Consider the following 23,033-nt stretch of genomic DNA (forward strand, 5'->3'; position numbering starts at 1 on the left):
CATTCGTGAATGCTTCAGTGGCAACATTTGGTATGACATGCATAAAATCCCTTCCACATAAAGTCACTATCCTGCTCTATAAAAACTGAGCATGAAGGAATGGGAAGATGGGGGACAGCATGCAAGCATTCAACTTTTTAAAACTGTAGCATGACACAAACCTTTTTTCGTCAGCCTTTATATAAATCAATTGCTTGATATTAAAATCTAAGTCAGAGAATTAGGATTAGGAAGATCCCTTCCCACAAGGTATTAGCTTAAGAAGAGCCCTAGCAACATAAAGATGCCATTACTCAGTCATAAATGTCAGACGACTCAATGGTTAAAATGCCTTATTGATGACCAATGCAATTATCTTAATTTACAAAATTCATCCCTTTGTCCCAGCCGAAGACCTAATGCCTAAAATCACTGTCACTTTCCTCATGGGATGTAGCAAAAACAGTCTGACCCCTCCGTCTTGGGACCCTACTGAAAGCAGGGTTTAACTGCTGCAACCAATGCTAAGGGCAGTACAGCAACTGCTCTCCCTTTCGGTAACTAAAAGCGCTCTCCCAACACCTTTTGCTTTCCACCTAAAAATATTGCTACCTGGTCCCCAGGCCTAAATAAAATGCCATCTAAAATCTAAACATTATTTGGGTTAGATGTTTCCTACTGTTATTAATTGCTGGGCAGAGTGTTAAAACTTAGACTTACAATTTTACCCTGCAGGGGAGTCCCATGCTCTAATTAGTTAACAAGAAAACCCAGAGTGAAAAACGCTGAAGCAATATTCTTGCAGGGTTTTAAAATTAATAATCACTCATTCAACAAGCATAGGAAGGTAGAGGCACATTTGGGATATAGTTTCTTAAGTCCATTATAATGGTTGGCCATCACAGCTGACCTTTCCAATTCTCCAAATCAGGGGATACAGAAACCAAGTCAGGGCAGAGGGGCATGTGGTGTCTAGTTTAATATGCACGTATAACAGTTGCTTCCAAGGTCCTTTTGGAATTTAATCTCTAGCAATGGTTCCAAAATGCCTAAAAGAAAAGCGTTCTATCCAAATGTTATTTTAAAACCCCATCATATATTGTCTAAGAAAATGCATCACCGAATCAGCATATCTAAAATAATTGTTGACAGTATCTTTTCTCCTGAACACTTTCCATGGTTAGGAAATGGAATGCAGTAGATCTAGTTGCTAAACATGAACTACGACATTGACTACTTTATAATACAGTGTAGTCTTTAAATTGTTTATCTGTGGTTAAAACCAAAACTAGATCGCTATATTTAATCAGGCTTCTTATTTCAAATAAAAACATTTATAAATTACTAAATAATTCAAATGTTATTAGATTTCTAATTACATTTTTATGGTAAAACAAATGTGTCTATCAGGTGAGTTCAAAGAGTCACTAGGAAGACCAGATGAGATAACATTGAGTGTGGTCCTCAAATTAGCAGCATTCGCACCAACAACCTGGGAATTTAGAGACATACACATTCTTGGGCCCCACCCAAACCTACTAAATTAGACACTCAGGTGGTGGGACCCAGCAATCTTTTTAAGAAGGCCTTCCCCATAAAATCCGGATGCACATGAAAACTTTAAGAATGAACAATGGCCGAAACCGGTTTGGCTCAGTGGATAGAGCATCGGCCTGCGGACTGAAAGGTCCCGGGTTCGATTCCGGTCAAGGGCATGTACCTGGGTTGCGGGCACATTCCCAGTAAGAGATGTGCAGGAGGCAGCTGATCGATGTTTCTCTCTCATCGATGTTTCTAACTCTCTATCTCTCTCCCTTCCTCTCTGTAAAAAATCAGTAAAATAAATAAAAAAAAAAGAATGAACAATGAGAGCATGGCCTCTGCAGTCAGACCGTCTTGGGGGTCAGTGTGAGTTCTTTCATTCATAGCTGTGTGACCCTTAGCAAGTTAATCAATGTCCCCAAGTCTTTTCTCTAAATCTTTAAAAATAAGATCATGGGACCTGCCTTGGAGAAGCTTGAGGAGGAAATGAGATACCCTATAGTAAAGTTTACGGCACATAGTAGGTGCTCAAAAAATGTTAGATTCTTTGGTTCTCATCCAGGAACATGACATTTCAGTCAGAAAAAACAAATAATTTTTAATTTAGCTTTTGCACAATATGCTGTCTCCAACTAAACAGCTGTTACCAAGACTGAAGTTTTTGATTCAGAAAAAACACAAATGTAGCTATTGTTTCATCTCTCTTAATTGTATTTTGTACTAATTAGGTTTAGAACTTTAAAGTAATACTTATTATTTACAATAATAGAGTATGATTCTCATGGTTACAAACGCATCTACGCTGAATTGGTAGTAAAGGCCCAGGATGCAAAAGCCATCTGTCGAATTCATTGCTACCAGAATGGATTCTGTAAGGCTGCCCCTCACTGTGGAAGCACCTCTTTACATTCATGGGATATAGTTCCTAAATGGATGTTTGAAAAGACATTTTCAAAGTACAATTTTGAAAGAAAATACACTTTCTATTTTTTTCATAAAATAGAATTTTCAAGTTACAATGGTTGTTTTTGTTTTTTTTCAGGCAACTAGGCCTGCTCCCTCACTACACAGCTGTATTATACAGCTTTAGACAGCCTAAGCTCTAGTGTGAAATGATGCAATGGCAAGATTCAATATGACAAATCTGAATTCAAATGTGGCCTTCTCCACCTGCTCTCAAGATAAACTCTCAATGGCCCCCAGTTTCCAAAACTATAAAAATGGAGGTAATGTCCTAAATATGTTCAAGAGAGGTATTAGGTGTCCCCCAAAAATATATACCCACCTTGAAAAATTATTCATCCCAAAGGGTTAAGTCTGAAAAGAACATTGGAATAATTATTAAAATTGTGTATATATTTTGGGGGACACCATATATATTATGTGAAAGTGCTTGGTAAACCATAAAGCACTATAAAACTGGGAGATCATCATGTGACTTGTCCACGGCCAAGAAGATGGTGGTATTATGGTGGAAGTGCAGTAGAACCATGCAGGTCTTCTGAAAACTTTCCATTGCTTTCCCCTACTCAACACTGATCGCATTTACACCCTATGACAAAAATCTATGGAAGATATTAACCAATATTAACTGAACAAAATTTTAAAAAATCTGTGAAAAGATTCTCACACAACACGCAAAGATCCACTTGCTCAGAGCAGGAGAATTCCAGTGTTAGGGACATTTCCTCTGCTACAACATCCCAATATTTGTCAAATATTTCCTTGTCCAACACTCATAAAATTCTACATTTATTTGTATTGCAATTGTTTTCTAGGTAGACAGTAGCTCTCCCCCTCACTTCTCAAGTATTCTCATTCAAAGCTGTTTTTTTGTGTGTATGTGTTTCTATTTAACTTATAATGAAGTAATATTAATATTTCAAAAGTAAAAGGATGATTTTTTAAAATGCTTTATAAAGTATTAGGCATTGTGATTGATCAGTGCCCAGCTTAGAATAGATACTTGCTTTTATGGTACAAATTCACTTTGTTTTAAGAATATGCAACATAGAAAATTCACAGGAAGACATGAATTATTAATAACTGACAGCATGAAATGATCACAAAGCTTATTTACATAAACCATTAAGTGGGGGGTTGGAAGAGGTTATTAACAGGAAGTTATTTAAAACTAACAAATTAGCCTTGTCAGTGTGACTTATTTAGAGCATTGTCCTGTGCACCAAAAGGTGATGGGTTCAATTCCCGGTCAGGCCACATCCCCAGACTGTGGGTTCGATCCCAGGTCTGGGCATGTGTGGGAGGCAACAGATGGATGTTCCTTTCTCACATCGATGTTTCTCTCTCTCTCCCCCTTCCTCTCTCTGCACTCTTACTAAAATATATAAATAAAAAATAAAATAAAACTAACAAGTTATTACTATGAATAGACAAATAAAACATCTACATAAATAGTTAAGAACACAGATGTTAAGAATGAATACAATCAACTGACCAATTTAATTGCTCTACAATCATAATCAAACTTTTAAATGGGAATAACAAGAATTATTATAGATATGATCCCAATAGAATATTGTTATTTATATAAAGTGGCAATATTAACATGGTCATTCTTAAAAAGCTACTAGTAATGTCAAAGCTTAAATTCCTGTGTTATAGTCATGACATTTGTGATTTCCATTAGTTATAATTTATATTTTAAGCAATATAAAATTATTTGGTACACGTATGATTTTAAAGTGCTATATATTTAACCTATATTCTTTGTACTTCCTGTTTTGTTTAAGTTGAAAATAATCACAACTGTTAGCATTTAAACTATATATTTTTTCATGTTGACGTTACATTGTTTGACTGTACAAGAAAACTCCACACCATTCCATCATCCTTAGTTTATTTAGGAGTAAAATTCAAGGATCAATAATCTTGTAATGAACTCCAACACAGCTTCATCAAAATGTCCCCATAATTACAAAAGCTTTACAATGACAAGACACCCTTTTCTCAAATATTAAGTAAGATAAAAATATTGAGGGATTCCTGGTTTTTATCTCCTGGGCACCTACTGATTTTAATTAAAGGTATATTACTTCTTTTTAGCTGAAATCTTCATTTTATAATTTTGATAGAAAATGTGTAACAGAATGTTTGCCAGTTACAGAATAGATTTCAAAAAATAATGTATGATCTCTTGAAAATATCAGTTACCTGGTATAAAGAAGCTCACTTGCATTGGTTCAGTAGTAAGTTCCTTGGAATGCTTTAAACATAATGAAACAATCTACCAAAACACATACTATTTCCTAGTCTTTATGCACATAATGTAGCATGAAATCATGATGCTTTTCAAATACTCTGTGCAGAAATATTTATTTTTTAGCAAATATTTTCTTCAAAGATTGGTATGTGGTATTGACAATGTAATCTACTTGCACAACTAGTTTTGCAATAACCTTCTACAAATATCTGTAAATATGAAAAATGTAAATTTTGTGTAAAAATGATTGCAAACTTTTGGTAACTAAAAGTGTACAAGTTGTATTGAAAATATAGCATATATACATAATTTAAGAATGAAGCATATAATTTCTCATCTATTTATACATGAAAATTCAAGAATTTGTAAAAACAAATTATTTTGGGGAAAAAGAAAGTAAATCTCAATAGCTAGTTAGGATACTTTTATTAGAGAAGCCAACTATTTCCAACATTTCACTAGGCACAGTACTAGGTATGGGCATGGTGGTGCTGATGTATTTCATGATATCACATAATTGCAACAGTGCATCTGCAGTTTTATTGAGTTCCACTAGGACACTAGTAAGTTGGATTGAGTGGTAAAAAGCATTAAATCAAAATTAAAGAAACAAAAACATTTTATTTTTATTACTGTTATCAAGAATAACATAGTTATTTACTAAAATACTTGATTACTTAAAATTTATGATGGCTAAAGAAATTAACTTACATGTGAAACAAAATTATTATAATGTATGTTTGATTCATTTTTTTGCATTAAGAAGAAAATATCCAGAGAATATTATTTTCATTTGCTTAAGTTTCATACATTCTTAATTCTCCTCTCCCCCATCCAGAATCATTAATCTGTTATTTAATTAAAACATCCAACTATCTTCAAGTAAAACTTTTAAATAAAATTTGTTGGTCATGATGTGGAAATTTTCTAAGCTAAGGATTGTTTAGTCTGTTTAGTGGTTTAGAATCCCTACCATTCATTTTTAAGGTTTAAAAATCCAAGAGAACATTTCCCTATTTGATAAGTGAAAAAATAAACCAAATACAGTTTAGAAGAAAGCTGTATTGATGTGAGGGTGATTATAAAATAAGATTCAAAGAATGAAAAACTTAATGTTTAAAAACTTAAAGTCTTTTGTTATAAGAACAAATTGGGGAGTCCTACATTTAGATAGCATTGGGAATGAAATATGCATCCAAAAGTTCAATTAATCTAAAATCATTTTTAAATGGCCTATAATTTTCAAAAGAATATGGATCTTTAGTTAGTATGTTTCTAGGACAATCATACTAGCACTATTCAGGTTATCCGTTGAGATTTCAGTAATCATAGCACGATAAAATGTGATTAAATATGGTCAACTAAAATGCAAATGGCTGTATGCATGCATCTGTAAAGTGCATATTTATATTATTATGCTTAGTAGAAAAAGTTGAACACTCCCTTCCCCTCCCCAACAATGTCATCAGAAGGGACTCATTCCTGGCAAGCTGTTACATGATGACCTAAACCCAATTCTTCTCATTCCCTGTAAACTTTCCAAATTGCCGCCATCTCTCTGATATTGCAAAAGGGGTGCACCTTAAAACAGTAAGTAGCACATAGGCAAGGACCCCCCTCCTTTCCTAACTCTACGCACATCATAGTTATGTAGAAGTGCTGCCAATGTCTACTTACTATCTATTCAGATATATAGAAGCACATCTGAGTTTTGAATGCTCGCAAATATACAAAGCTGCACATTACCAAGCAACTTGGGTAAAAGGAATGTTAAGTAACATAAGGCTCTTCTTTTATATGCCAGTAAAATATGTTTTTTAAAATAAGTAGAAAAAGATGGCAAGAAATAATTAAAAGCACAAGATTTCCCAGTATTCAATAATGAGCTGATAGTGAGTCAGGCAGAAATTTTTCATATGTTTTCCGGTGTTTTGCTGGAAATTTTGTGCTCAGTATTCTAAATTACAAAATGATTTTAATATATGTACATATGTGACATCATGACCTTATTCTAGACCACAAATATCTGAAAAATATTCATTTAAGATCCTTTTTGCATTCATCACTGTAACAGTTCAAAATGTTTTTGCATCACCTAATATTATTATGAAGTCAAGACATACTCTTAGATACCTTATCATTGTGCATTTATTTCAAAGTGCTTAATTTACTGCATACATGACTGCATTAAGACCAAAAGAATTTGTGATCTTTTAATACAAATTTTAAGGTAATAAAACACCCATGGTTGCATTGTAAAGTTTTTACTTAATAGATTTAATTTACCAGATTTTCCACAAATTTATTGCTATTAATTTCCCAGAAAACTGCTACATATAGAATACATATCTTCCATGAAGTTGTCAAACATAAAAAGAGATAGAAAAGCACATTTCTGACAAACAGTATCTATTTTGTTTGTTCAGTTTAGTAATGCCCAAAGATTACAAGTGAACTTGATTTGTATATTTTATTTAAAGAAATAATCACAAATTGATGTTTTTGTTACTTTTTTAATTGCACAGACTTTAAACTACATTCATAAATTCTACTCTCTTCCAGGGTAAATGTCTTTTCTGGAAATAAACATATCACTTGATATTTGTATGACTTTTTGTTTCTGAATGCATGCTTAAATAGATCAAATGAGCACAGTCCTTAAGATTACATTTAAAGTGGACCAAATTAACACTCTAATAGTATTGATTTCCCTTTTATGTAACTTAAAATGTGTAAACTGGCACCGAAAATAGAAGTGGAATACCTGACATTTAATTATTTGTCAGTTTTTTAGGCACAGGTGAATTACTGCACTGTTATTTGAATCGAAGCATCTCATAATATATATATGTAACAGAGTTTGTATGATACTAAAATTTACAGCAAGCTATTTGAATGTTTATTTAAAAAATTCTCAAATGACATGGAAACATGTGTACTGTATAAATAAAAGCACTTAGAATTAAGAGTGTACATTATTCAATAATTTATATCATAAGAAAATCGAGCATGAATTAACCAGTACAAATTATTATATTAATATGACATATTAATATTCCAGTCGTTTATCATAAAACTATTTAATTATTACTTTAGTGATGGATGTTGGTTTACATCAATTATCTTAAAACATTGAGTGAACTGAGTGAACTGCATTTCAGTGTAAAAACCCCAGTGAAATATTCTCTATTGTCTAATGCTTTTAAGAGATTATCTATTTAATTAAAATGCAAAGGAGTTATCTCACAATGAAGTTGGATTGGCTGGAAAATTATTTTGCTAGGAAAAGGGTTCTGTGTCCAAAAGAATCCGGAATAAACTAGGTCAAATAAAATTAACAGGATTGTATGTACCTTGGGATTTCTCAAGTTCCCTGAGGAGGATGTTAACTTCTCAACTATGTCTGGCCATGGAAACTCATTCTTACAGACCTCCTAACACCAAAGGCGCAGGAATACCTATAGAAAAGGATGAGTTAGAGCAGCAGTTTTCAGTCAGTGTGACAGAAGAACACTCAATGCCTGACTATTTAGTCAGGGGCACTGACCTCTTTCCCCTTAGAGCAGGGGTGGGGAACCTTTTCTCTGCCGCGGGCCACTTGGATATTTATAACATCATTCTCCGACCTTACAAAATTATCAACTTAAAAATCAGGCTGCTATATTTGGTCAGACATTTAATTAACTCACCCCTAATGCCTGGCAGGGCCAGACCAGATGAATTTGTGGGTCTTATACGGCTCACTGGCTGGCCTTTCCCCACTCCTGCCTTAGAATGTCAAATAAAAGAATGACAACAGCCAACATTGTCTGGTAAATGAATCAAAATTATGCCTACTTTTATTGTCAGATCAGCAAAAAAGTATATTTTTTGGTGTGCCACAGCATTTTAATAGTTTGTATGTGCCATGAGATGAAAAAGGTTGAAAATCGGAGTGAGGGGACTGTGTAAAGACTTCTAATACAAAATGTCATTTGGCAGAAACTTATAGGAACATCACATGTCATTTTTAAAAGTTTTACCTCAACTAGGAGACTCCAAGTAAGGAAAATTATAATTGACCTCAGAAGAGCATTGTAACTTGACCACCTGTAAGTGGGATATTAAGTTTCTAGACTGCTGAGTCATATTAACATCTTTATTGTATGGGAATGATATACAGTGTGTTTACATTAGCTCTTACTACAATACTTCTATTTAAAATTCTGTATTTTTTTCAATATTAACTTCAATTTATTTTATTAAAATTCTATATTTTCTATGGCTCAGTTAATGCCTTCTCACATTATCAAATGTATGTTCAAGAAAAAAAAATTAACAGCCAGAGGATAAAGTTATATGGGTTATTTATACATATATTTTTATAAAACTGACCAAATGAATTTGATAGCTAATTATGTAAAATTATTATTTACATAATTAAATGACTATAATTACATCCTTTCAACTTTTTTTTTTTTTCAAGATACTACTGTTAATCCTCCATTTTTTAAGAAACATAGTTTTGGCCTGGCTGGTGTGGCTCAGTGATTGCACATCAACCTAGGAACCAGGAGGTCACTGTTCGATTTCCAGTCAGAGCACATGCCTGGGTGATGGGCTTGGTGCCAGTGGGGGCGTGCAGAAGGCAGCCAATTGATGATTCTCTCTCATCATTGATGTGTCTATCTCTCTCTCCCTTTCCCTTCCTCTCTGACATCAATAAAGATATAGTCTTTAAAAAAAGAAAGTTTTATAAAAACTGTATATTTACTTGGTCACTCACCATACTAAAATTATATCAATTTGTACAGTACTGCCCCTGTATCCTGGTTTCAGTACCTGAGGTCAGGCACTGAAAACATAAAATAGAAAGTTCCAGAAATAAACAATTCATAAGTTTTAAATTGTGTCTGTTCTGAGTAGTGTGAAGAAAACTCGAATCATCCCAGATCATCCCTCCTGGGATGTGCAGTACAGTAAGTTATTTTAAGAGAGACAGAGTCCACACTCACATAACTTTTAATACAGTATATTGTTATAATGATCTATTTTATATTTACTCTGGTTAACCTTTTACTGTGCTTAATTTATAAATGAAACTTTAACACAACTGTGTGTGTATAGAAAAAACCAGTATATTTAGGTGCTATCTGTGGTTTCAGGCGTTCTCTGGGGATCTTAGGATGTATCACTCTGGAGCAGGGGGGACTACTGTTATTTACCTTTAAGCTGAGGAAGAGATTCGGATAAAGTATGTTTATTAAATCTTCATTGAGAAAGACTGAAGCTGTGGCCAAAAAAGGGGCTTGCTCCATTATAGCAGCTTATTCCAGGGGTTTTTAAATGCTAAAATCCTAGTGGCCCAACTTTGCAATTTCCATAGTAATACCCCACAGCAATACTGCTGCGGTGTCTACCAGGCTCCGTACCCCACAGTACACAGATGCGCTCAAAAGACATATTGGTTTACTAATGCAAAACCAGCAGTTAACGTCGTCAAGAAAGTCAAATTTATAATTTCTGAACATTTAAACAAAGTGGAAAATTATCTGATTTTTTAACTTTATACACAATTGGCATTATGTATAAACAATAATTTAGTTTAATAGAATAAGTTTAAATGTTGACATTTCATTAAAAATGTCATTTCCAGAAAAATCTAGATGTAGCAAAAGATGTCATTTGAAGTTATCTATGTTTTTAGTAACAAAATAAAGTTCAGAGAGAAAAGTTGTTTATTAAGAACTTTTTTCCCATAGAAAACAACAAGACATGTTGAAGAAAAATATACAATATATTGAATAAAAAAAGAAAAATGATGTCTCCTGTAGTCTTATTTCACTATACGTTATTTTATGGTCCACCTAAGGTGATTTAAGATAAAATTTTAGGAACTACAATTTTATTCTTCACAGTTAAAGATCTGGGAGTTTGTTCTCTGATAATGTGAATAAGAACAAACCCTATGACGAATATGGCACAAAATCCAGGACTGCCCCTCTAGCTTACCTTCAAACACCAACAACTACAAACAAAACCTGAAAGCAAAATCTGTAACCTTCAGATAAGTTTAAGTCAGTGTTATCTAGGCTTTCATCATTTAGGTTCTTACATAATCTCATAAGTACATTCCTCCAAGTTTATATTGTTCAGATTAAGGCAAAGACATATATACATCAAGTAATCACATACCAGTATTTGATGACATTATACAGATATCCATCAAGAGAAAACTTCTTTAAAAGCAAAAACATCCCAAATACAAAAGCAACTCTTTTATTGCTTTGAATTGTGCATTAAAATAAAAACACATTTTACTAGATGTAATATATATATATATATATATATATATATATATATATATATTAATTAAACGGAATAGATTTAATAGGTAGAAACATGAAAAGCCCCAAAAGCTTTAATTTAAAGTAGTCCAGTTCATTTCTTCCAAGCATAAACATTCACAGTATTTCTTTAGTTTTCAAATTCTAGATATTCAAATTGCCATCGTGCCCTGCAAAAACTAATAAATAAGCAAAATCATCAGCTGGTAACAATAAAATCGTGTTTGTTTTTAAAAATTATATTCCATAAAAGTATTCTCACAAGATGAGACACTTTAATTTTCCAAGATTGATAATTCAACCAGTATATGCTAGTAGGGTAATGTCAACCCTATAACTTTCACATAAAAACAAACAACAAAAAAAAAAACCACAACAAAAAAACACTAAAACATCGGAACACATTTGAAATATAACTTGCTTATATAATCAATTTTTTTTAAAAGCTGGATTCAGGTTAATAGCAATTATCTGAAATGAGAAATAAATAGCTTTATAATCTATTATATATGAACATTTCCTATCTCTATTAGAACTAAGAAAGATCACCACAAGTAAACTACTCTTCATAAAAATAATGGTAGTTTTATCCTATAAAATGATTTGGAAAGAAAACTGCCAGAAACCTGTAATAAAATTTTAAAATATTTTTTATGTTTACTATAAAGTCAAGTTGGTATTTGTACCAATATTTAATCTTATAGAAAAAGAACATGGCCTACAAAATATATTATTCCCAGTGTTGGTGCCAGGGATCACTTAATAGTTTTTGGTAACCATGAACACTTCTAGAACACAGTATGAGTATAAAAAGTTTACACAAGATACTCACATCATCATATATGAAATTCACAACCCCTTGTTGCAAGTGGTCTCTTCTCCTAAAGAAATCTTTAAACAAACAAATTACTTTTTTATTATAACTGAAAAATCTATAGTTTCAAATACTTGGTGTCCCCAGGAACTAAAATATTAATAATTTCATACTCAACTAAATCTTAAGTGATTATGCACCTCAGACAAGAAAAAACCTCCAAAACTGAGCTATAACAATTTTTCACTACGTATATTTCAAAAATTTTAAAGCCTACCACTCTGATTAATTTAATAGTGAATAAAGGGGAAAACATAATATAAACTTATAGAGAAAGCAACAAACATTACTTACAAAAAATAGCTGTACCCACTTTTACTAGTAAATGGTCCATACCTGTCAAAGCCCGCAGCTTCACACAGCAAGCCACATAATCATCAAAGAAGATCCTGCCATGCTTGCTGTAACGTTTAACAATAGCACTTAAGGTCTGAGGACTCAACCTATAACCTAAAAAAAAAGATTGATAAATTACACCTTCTAATACCAAGCACATAACACCACAACAAACACTGCATTCTTGTTAATAGTCATAAATAAATTAACTTTCAAAATGCATTCCATAAAAAACGTGTTAAGAACAAAGCACAATGTTAGAAACAAAACACATTCATACTGAAATTGATCAAAGCAACTGTTAATTATTAACAGTGGTACATGAATATCACAAATCTAGCTTTCTAATAAAGTCGAAGCTAAAAATATATATTATTTGTGATTTAAAAAATATATTTTGAACCCTAACCAGTTTTTTTCTGTGGATAGAGCCTCAGCCTGTGGACTGAAGGGTCCCAAATTTGATTCCAGTCAAGGGCACATATCTCGGTTGGAGGCGCTATCCCTGGCCCTGGTTAAGGTGCGTGCAGGAGGCAACCAATTGATGTGTCTCTCTCAGAATGATGTTTCTCTCCGTCTTTCCCCCTCAACTTCTACTCTAAAAATTAATGGAGAAAAAAAAATCCTTGGGTGAGAATTAAAACATATAATCTATCTACACTAATAAAAGAGAAACATGGTAATTGGCGTACGACCGCTACCCTTTTCATTGGCTAATCAGCGAGATATGCAAATTAACTGTCAGCCAAGATGGTGGCTGGCAGCCAGGCAGCTTGAAACTAACATGAGGCTTGCTTGCCTCAGTGATGGAGGATTCCAATGTTCCCCGCCTGCAGCTGCAGGCCTCTGAGTGGGCAGTTTAAGAAACATTGTAACAAATACCGCCGGACTTCAGCCAGCAGATTCGCAACATTGTAAGCAAAGGCCAGAAACCTACTTTCAGTCGCGGAGGCCTAAGAGCTGGAGCCAAGCCTCAAGGTAAAGCTGGCCCAGAATGAAAAAAAAAAAAGAAAAAAAGGAGCGGTTGGGAACTTCAGTCACTCCCAGCCTGAAAACAGCCCTCAGCCCCTCACCCAGACTGGCCAGGCACCCCAGTGGGGACCCCCACCCTGATCCAGGACACCCTTCAGGGCAAACCAGCCGGCCCCACCCATGCACCAGACCTCTACCCTATATAGTAAAAGGGTAATATGCCTCCCGGCACCGGGATCAGCGTGACAGGGGGCAGCGCCCAAACCCCCTGATCGTCCTGCGGCTCTGTGTGTGACAGGGGGCGGGGCCCCAACCCCCTGAGCAGCCCTGCTCTGTGCCTGATAGGGGGAGCTCCCCAACCCCACCCCCCACGGGCCCTGCTCTGTGTGTGATGGGGTAGAGCCATAACCTCCCCATCGGCCCTGCCCTGAGTGTGAGAGTGGCGGTGACCCAACCCCCTGATCTGCCCTGCTCTGTGGGTGATAGAGGGCGGTGCCCCAACCCCCTGATGAGCCCTGCTCTGTGTGTGATGGGGGCAGCGCCCCAACCCCCTGATTGGCCCTGCTCTGTGAGAGATAGGCGGTGGCACCGCAACCTCCCCATCGACCCTGCCTTGAGTGTGACAGAGGACGGTGCCCCAACCCCCCAATTGGCCCTACCCTGAGCGTGACTGAGGGTGGCATCACAACCTCCCGATCCGCCCTGCTCTGTGCATGACGGGGTGGTGCCCCAACTCCCCAATCGGCCCTGCTCTGAGCCCGACCAGGGGCTGCACCTAGGGATTGGGCCTGCCCTCTGCCACCCGGGAGCAGGCCTAAGCCAGCAGGTCGTTATCTCCCGAGGGGTCCCAGACTGCGAGAGGGCACAGGCCGGGCTGAGGGACCCCCCTCCCCCCCGAGTGCACAAATTTTTGTGCACCGGGCCTCTAGTATATATATAAAAGGCTAATATGCTAAGTGTCTGACAGTCTGGCCAGTTGCTATGACACGCACTGACCACCAGAGGGCAGACGCTCAATGCAGGAGCTGCTGTGATGCACACTGGCTATTTACAAAGAAATGGCACCGCGGACCTGGCATCCACAAGGCAACACTCGGCTTCCCTGAAGTGGGACACAGGCCCCACCACCACCCCAGAGCAACACCCCACCAAATCGCAGCCTATGCTGCTGAGACCCCATGACGCAAAATACAGCCCACAGCCCAGCCCAGAAACGGTGGCTGTGGGTGCCAGGTAATGACATCATATAGCAATGCCCAGTTTCCTCTCCCCTAGCAACTAGCCTCCTTGGGGTTTCTTCAGTCCAGGAACACAACTTGCTTTATAGCCAGGTGGAAATATTTTACACTTTAACCAATTGTCTGAGAAGCATTTTCCCATGCCTCATCTCATTTGATCCTCACAGAAGTCCTAGAGTAGGCAGATAGGAGACTCAGTGGAGTCTTATTTTCTTTTCATTACCCAGAAAATGGAGATTTAGAAAGCTCAGAAACTTGACTTAACTGAAAAGAAGTAAGAAATAGTGGACCCTGAAAATAACTTCATGTTTTCTCACTGCGCAGAATATAGCCAAACCCTGCTGCAGCTAAATATTTTACCCTTTGTTCTTCCTACGGGATCTATAATAATAATCTGCTTCATGTTGATATTTACTGTATATTGCTGACAATTACTTGAAAGAGAAGTTGGGGTGCTTCACTGGGCTGGAAAAAGTTTAGCTAAATCAGAAAGCAGGTCTAATTAAGCAAGTTTATCTATATAGTAGAGGCCTGGTGAATGAATTCGTGTACCAGTGGGATCCCTCGGCGTGGCCTGTGGGATCGGACCAAAACAAGCTCTCCAACTTCCCCCAAGGGGTCCCGGATTGCGAAAGGGTACATGCCAGGGCGAGGGACCCCACTGGTGCACAATCAGGGCCAGGGAGGGACATAGGAAGTTGGCCAGCTGGAGAGGGACCATGGAAAGGCTCCAGGGTGTGTCTGGCCCATCTTGCTCAGTCCCGATCAGCTGTATCCCAGAAGTAAGCTAACCTACCAGTCGGAGCATCTGCCCCCTGGTGGTCAATGCACAGCATAGCGAGCGGTTGAGCGGCCTTAGCATATCATTGGCATATTACACTTTGATTGGTTGAAAAGACGACTGGATGACCCAGACACTTAGCATATTAGGCTTTTATTATATAGGATGCCTATGTGAATTGTTTGGCTATTTTCTTTTTTGCAAAAGGTTATATTAATTTTCCAACATTATGCTGAATTAAGGAACAAGTTTAATCCATTAATTAATAAGGCTCTATAAACTATAGTACATGCTTATATAGCCAGGATTGTCCCTAAAATCACCATTTATTAAATTAAAATGTCCATTTATAAAACAAAGAAAATCACTAGGTTTTACTTTTTTAAATTAGAATTTGAGATAATTTATATCAGTTTCAGATTTTAACTTTCAAGAAGTTAATTTTCTTATAGATGTATTTTGTTTAGAAATGAGTATAAATAAAATCATAAAGAGAAACACACTTAAATTTACTGAAAACTGTTGTTAATTGTAAGCAAGTTACACACCATTGTATATAATCACTTTTTGAAAGAAAGTAGACTTAGAACCTTAGCTTATCAGAGATTGACAAAAAATAACATTAAATTATTTAAAAATATTCTAAAACGCATACTTCTAATTTGGAGGTATTTTGGCATCTACTGTGTATTCTCTACTACTTAAGAAAAAAACAAAAACAAAAATCATGGTGTTTACTGCCAAAAAACTAGGTTATCAAATTGGAGGTCTTACCAAGATACAAAAGAATACTATAAATAATAAGTGAGAACTAATAATTAGAGGAATAAATTTAAATATGCTCAGCAGAGAAAATTCAGAAGTTATTTTATCATCCAGAATGTATGAAAGTTCATCTTTTGAAAAAATAATGGATAAAATGGTTTTTGTTGGTGTTGTTAAAGGTCCTTAGTCAGAATTTACCTACAACCTTGAAATCAATCTAGGTGAAATAATATATCCCTTTATTACTTAAAAAAATTAAAACAATCAAGATTCATCTGATCAAAGGACAAAGATGACCTGGATGGATGCTAAAGAATTTTAATATTCTTACCCATAGCAGCAATGGCTTGATTCAACTCATGATGCTCCACTGTGCCACTTCGGTCTTGATCAATAGTTATGAAATTTTGTTTCCAGGCATTAAGAGCTGTCCAAAGTTCTTTGAATTCATTAAATCCCATTTTTCCTGTGTAATCTCTCTGACAGTTTTATTAACAAAAATGAAATTGATACCAAAGAGAATTTACTTAACCCAAAACTCCAAATCATTCTCACACACACACACACACACACACACACACACACACACACACACACGATAGGATGCTTCTGCAAGAGTTAGCTAAATTCGGCATTTGAATAGATTTCTATGTAAAACTGGAAAAGTATGGAATTCAAAAAGGATCTTACAAAGCATTTTTAACCTCTCTGGCTTACTATGGTAATCTATAATCCACAACTGCCTTGTATGAAAAAGCAACTATTCAATAGTATTTGCTATTTTTATTCAAGGATACATCCAACATGGCAATCATAATTCTGCAGGTTTCCAAACTGAAGGCTGTAAAACATATTTATTATTTCAATTAGAGTCTGAACAATTTTATCTATGTAAGACTATGACAATTTCTACTGTTAACTTAAAACATTCAAAATTGCCAAAAATATACAATCACCCTAATCAGCAAATTTAAAACATTAGCCATCCATAAAAAAAAAATTGCTACCTTCAATCTAATCATATCTAATAAGGGAATTTAGATAATTAAATAAGCAATCATAAAGTAACTGAAAATTGCTATCACATAGAGGAGGGCTTTAGTCTTCCTAATACAAATGACAAGCGGAGTTTAAGTAGGCATTTGACATATACTAAAATCACAAAACTTAAAGGAGTTAGCAATTTGGTTAAAGCCTGGGGTATATGTGAGGGAGTTGCATATGATGACATCAGAAAGACAGATGAGGGCTAGATCATGAAAGTCGTAAATGCCAACCTAAAGATTTAGACCAATGGAAGTCACTGAAGGATTTTAAGCAGAGGGACAATTCTAAAATCTTCATTTCAGAAACATTAGTTTACCCTGAATAGACTAAAGTGAGATGAAAATGGATGTAGGTAAATCATTTGATAGTTTTACTGTAATTTGATTAAGTAAGAAAAGATAAGTTTCTAAACTGAAGCAAATGTTTTCCCCCCCTTGGGGATGAGGAAGGGGGGCAAGAAAAGAAAGAAGGAATAAATAAACACTATCTTAAAATTAGGGTTTATTAGAAATATTAACACTTTTGTAATTATAGAACCATAACTGAGGACTCAGTAAATAGAATTTAATTTCTCAAATCCTTACTGTAATTGCATTCAATTAGTATGTGATTTATTCAAGACTATATCATAGCCCTGATAAATAAAACATTATATCAGCACAGTTAAGCTTACAAAGTTCTCATAGCTAATAGCTCATTAAAATAAAAATAAATAAATAAAAATACTTAAAATTAAGTTGACTTATTTTATGCTATTTGATATTTTTGAAATTCTATAAAGAAACAAATGATTTCAGCTAAATTTTAGATCCATCAAGAAAAAAAAAATTGTAAAACATCCCACAAGCTTTAGTAGCTGATTTTCTTTAAATGTTTAATTAATGTTAGAATAGGTGGTTACAGTATTTTCAGGCTTACAATTTCAGCAGATACTCAATGAGCATTTACTATGAGCCTGATAGTGTGTGTTTTGTGATTTCACATAAACATAAACATTTAATCAGATTAAATATTTTGACAAAGAATGAAGAGAATTTTCAGGAAAATTGACAAGAGTTCCCCTCTCTCTCACCACATTCCATTAGAATAGAGAGTAAATGGATTTTTTTTAAAGTCATAAACCTTTAGAGAAAAAGAGAATGGGAGAAGAAACAAAGGAACCAAATTTTGCAAGTTGGAAAAGTAGATGGATGTGAGTTAACTAACCTAAGTTATGAAAAAGTGTTTTCCTGAACTTGCAATAAGAACAGCTGAGAAGCAGCCTACTTATCCTGGAAAAGACCCCAAAAGTTTAAGAATTGGCAATACTTCTGTAAATGGGTAAAGATAAGATAAAAACAGGAGTGACTGAATGTCTACTTAAGGAGCATTCAGAGCTCTAAATCCCCTCCTGGCCTCAGTTCAGTGGAAGGCTATGTCTGCTCCCACCTCAGCAGAAGTCTGGGGTTTTATTCCCGGGAGAAGTCTCTAGATTGCAGGATTCCAGAACAGGGTTACCTAGCTGGCAATTAAATGACAATTTACAAAAGACTGAGAGCCCTGCTGATTCTTTCCCCCTCCTTTCCAGACAGAAGATCAGCTGGACAACCAGCCCAAAAGGAAACCCTAAAGAATACTAACACCCAGTGTTGCACACCAAACTGCCCAGCCTAACCATCAGACACAGAGCTCTACAATCGGCACCTAACCATGATCTCACAGCTTCTAACCAGCCTTTTAGTTAAATATGAGCATCACAGGATCACCAGACACCTGAGAAAAGCATCTAATATAAAAGACAAACAAATGGGGGTGGGGGTGGGGGGGAGAAGCAATCTGTTGGAAACAAAGTTTATGTAGAAAGAAAAAAACTTTAAGTCTCAGAGAGATCATGGAAGATATCACATCCATGAAGAAAAAGACACACAGATGCTCTTGGATTTTAAGAACATGGCAGTAAACAGGACTCAATAGAAGGTTTAGAAAATAAAGATATGGACATGTCCTCCCAAAATAGAGTAAAAGAAGAAGTAGGAGAAAATAAGTAATCCATTCCAAATAACAGACATTCCAGAAAGAGAAAATAGAGAAAACATCACTGAAGAAAATATCCCAGAACTAAAGCAAATGAGTCCCAGACTGGGGGAACTTACTGAGTTCCCTACACAACACAACTAGGCACATGACTGTGAACCACCAGACTAAGAACAAACATTTCACAGGCCTCAAGAGAGGAAAGACATATGACATATAGGCAGGACACAGAAAGACAGAGCAACAGTGGAAGCTAGAGACAATGGTACCTTTAAGATTCTAAGTGAAAATTACTTGTAACAGCATTCTACACCTGGCCATTCATTTAATTCTGAGGACAGAATGAAAGCATTTTCAGATGAAGCCTCAAAAAAATTTACCTCCCATGTACTCTTTTAATAGGAAGCTAATGCTATACTTTATAGAATTAAAAAAGATGACAAGGAGACGAAATAAAGGGAAGATCCAACTCCAGAGAGAGAAAGATAGCTCCCGAACAATGGTGATGAAATGCCAGTGTGACGGCTCTGCACAGAGTAGAGCACAACAGGAAGCTCCAAGATGATGATTAATTTCAGGAAAGGAAAGTTATGTAAAATGGACTATTAATCATACCTATCGCAAGACATAAGAAGAGCATTTAGATAGTAACAAAAAGGCAAATACTGATTGTCGACCTAATGTAAATTATTACATCGCTGTGCTGAATGGATGGGAGGATGGGTAGGGCTCCTGTGTGGAGGGCAGGGACAACGGTGAGTTTAAGGTTGAGAGTTAAATCCTCATGCTCCATAGAAGACCTCCACTGATAATCATTAAAACTGAAAAGCAATAGTGATATAAAAAGCATGCTGTTTTGAGATCTGGAGGCAAATTTCAAAACAATCAGCTGAGAAAGTTGAAAGATATTTCCTCTGTGAGTGGTTAACACTGGGGAGAGAGCAATGAACAATGAACAGTTATTTTCATAACAAACTTCGAAGAATTATTTGACTCTTTAAACTATGTGCATGTATATCTGTGATAAGTATGGGTGCAAAATGTTAGGATATGAATTTCCTATTCCAATTTCAACAGGGGGTGGGGGGGAGATCTCACGAGAATAAGTTCCACTAATTCCAGACTGTGTCAAACATTTCTGAAGTTCTTCTGCATCCACTTCACCATCCTGTTAAAATAATTATAACTTGATTTAATGTACAGTTGTGTAAATGCACATTAAAGTGCTAACTGTCCATCTAGACCAGCGGTTCTCAACCTGTGGGTCGCGACCCCTTTGGGGATCGAAGGACCCTTTCACAGGGGTTGCCGAAGACCATCAGAAAACACATATATAATTACATATTGTTTTTGTGATTAATCACTATGCTTTAATTATGTTCAATTTGTAACAATGAAATTGGGGGTCACCACAACATGAGGAACTGTATTAGGAAGGTGGAGAACCACTGATCTAGACCAATCAATAAATATGCATTCTTCACAATATTACTCTATTATCAACTACAAAATAATAGATGACTTTTATAGCAAAGGCATATTACAGAACATCATGAACTATAAATAATTTTTCACAATCGAATTATAATCTATTAATTTTTGAAGCATCTCAAATATAATTTATTTTTTTCTACTTCGAGGAAATAGCATAATCATTCTATACAATAATAGCTCAAAATAATATCTTGGGGGAAACACTGGACCTCTACTTAAATTAGTTGGAAAAATACCTACAATGGAATTTTTTAAGAAAAATCTCAAAACTTTCCTTTCATGCCTATTTTGGGGGGGAGATTATTTCTAATGAATATTAAAAAAGAAAATATATTTTCCCTCCAAAACTATTACCCCCAGCAAAATTTTAGAGTTCTGTACATTTTGGTAGTAATCTTCTGATTATTGCCCAAACATTCTTGGCTTGAACTTATGGAAAATATGTTTTTAATACAAATAAGAAATCACAATGGAAGTGAAACAGGTTGAGGAGTCTCAGGTTTCAGTACCTCATCCTATTTTCTATTTTAAAAAAAAATATAGAGAGGAGAATAATTTACTTGGAGGCATCAAATACATTGTCTGAATACCAAACAATAGCTCTGAGAAAGGATCAAGGGGACAAATTTAAAATGTACTTTGTAGGACCAAAGGAAAAAAAGAAAACAACTTTGAAAAACTATGGCTAAGAATTACTATAAACACTCATATTCTGATCTTTAGCTTAGATTTCCTTATACGAAAACTTCTTCTCAATGAACCAACCATGTAGTACTGTTTAGTACTACACAGCATCTAAGTGGTTGTCTGTCTGTCTGTCATGCAGGTTTTTGTAATCTTGTTTGCATAATTTTAAATATATTATAGAACTGTATACCTGAAATCTATATAATTGTATTAACCAATGTCACCCAAAAAATTTCAATAAAAAATACATTTAAAAAATTAAATTCTGTAGTTAGAAAATAGTTCTTTTAAAAAAATCAGCCATATTTTAAATTGTGGACACAATCGAGGTGGGGACAATCACAAAACCACTACATAAGGAAGGGCGACATGGGGAAGGAAAGGGGTAACATGGAAGGAGGACCAAAAGAAGGGAGGAAATACACAAGAACTCCAAGCAAAACAAGTTTATGAACCAAAAGTCGAAAGTATATAAAAAAATCTAATGGTCACCAAGACAACCAACAAAAATTAACAATTTCAGAACAATCCCATACAAGATGAAATTAATTTTATAGAGCAATCATTAAATCAAGTATGTTAAGAAAATGAAGAGAAGCAACCAAATAAATATCTTCCATTTAGAAAGAATAAGAAATTAATTTAACAAATATTTATTAAGCAACCTACTATGCACAAGCACCATTAATAGGACTAGTTATCTAACATTGTTCAAAACAAATTCCTCACCTTCATACAGTTTACATGTTAGTGGTGGGAGAGAGACAATAAAGAAGAAATTACTTTGATGATAGTAAGTGATAAGGGGAAAATACAGCAGAGTAAAGGTAATAAGGAATGTGTGCAAGGGCCCAATGGAGTAAAAAAGATCTCACAAGAGTAAGTTCCACTAATTCCAGACTGTGTCAAACATTTCTGAAGTTCTTCTGCATCCACTTCAGAAGTGGAAGCACTGTGCACACTAAAGGTAAAGGTGTTGCTATTATTGAAATTCATGATGTGTGTGTGTGTGTGTGTGCATGTGTGTATGTTTGTGTGTTTATGAAGGTACGAACCAAAATTTCCTCAAATCATCTGATGATTAAATCATCACTGTTCAGAAAACATCATCCTATAAAAAGGAACACTGCAGAAAGCTTTAACTGGGCATTTCTTATAGAGCATCATAAATTATATGGCCTATTAAAACAGAATACAGCTATAGTGGTGAGTTCAGTAATTGGGTTGTAGAAGCATAATATGTAAGTTTGATATTACACCTGACCCTAAAGCTAGGCAAAATTCAACATATAAGAGAAATATCTAAATATTTGAACTAAAAAATTAAAAATGAAATAGTTTATGTACCCATTGAACCCATGTATTGAATGACTAATATATTCCTAGTGTCAACTTGGTAGGGGACAATATTGCAAGAGCCATCTCTTCATGGAGTTTAACTATACAAAAGCACAAGACTATGGAAAAATTGAGGCAAGTATCAAACAGTACAAACAAAATCATTGTTGCAAACTGTTACACTGTAATAGATCAGAAGTCAAATAAAAGTCTCTAAATATATATGTCCAGTTCCTGTTTTAAATAGTAATTTTATAAAATGAATTTGTTATATAGTCAGTTATAGATAACGTTTATTCTCAGTAATACCACTCAAAAGTTCCTTTCAGATAAGAATGGGATAATGTAACAAGATTTCATTTAGCTGCAAACAATAAAAAATGCTATTAAAGGGGCTTAAACAACTAAGGGTTTATTG

The 23,033-nt window shown here is 35.2% G+C and overlaps 1 protein-coding gene across 2 annotated transcripts in view; it reads right to left on the reverse strand.

The window, feature by feature from the left end:
* Window positions 1–11,080: 11,080 nt before the first annotated feature.
* Window positions 11,081–23,033, reverse strand: part of GCA (grancalcin) — a 35,887-nt gene continuing 23,934 nt past the window's right edge. For both annotated transcript variants that reach the window (XM_059704260.1, XM_059704261.1), the window contains 6 exons: window positions 20,195–20,264; window positions 16,834–16,877; window positions 16,368–16,515; window positions 12,281–12,394; window positions 11,903–11,961; window positions 11,081–11,249 (listed from right to left, as the gene is read on the reverse strand). In XM_059704260.1, coding sequence (XP_059560243.1) covers window positions 11,223–11,249; window positions 11,903–11,961; window positions 12,281–12,394; window positions 16,368–16,515; window positions 16,834–16,877; window positions 20,195–20,264 — 462 coding nt within the window. In that variant the 3' untranslated portion in view covers window positions 11,081–11,222. The remainder of the gene's footprint in view (window positions 11,250–11,902; window positions 11,962–12,280; window positions 12,395–16,367; window positions 16,516–16,833; window positions 16,878–20,194; window positions 20,265–23,033) is intronic.

The sequence above is a fragment of the Myotis daubentonii genome, chromosome 7, assembly GCF_963259705.1.
Source record: "Myotis daubentonii chromosome 7, mMyoDau2.1, whole genome shotgun sequence".
NCBI classification, from domain to species: domain Eukaryota; kingdom Metazoa; phylum Chordata; class Mammalia; order Chiroptera; family Vespertilionidae; genus Myotis; species Myotis daubentonii.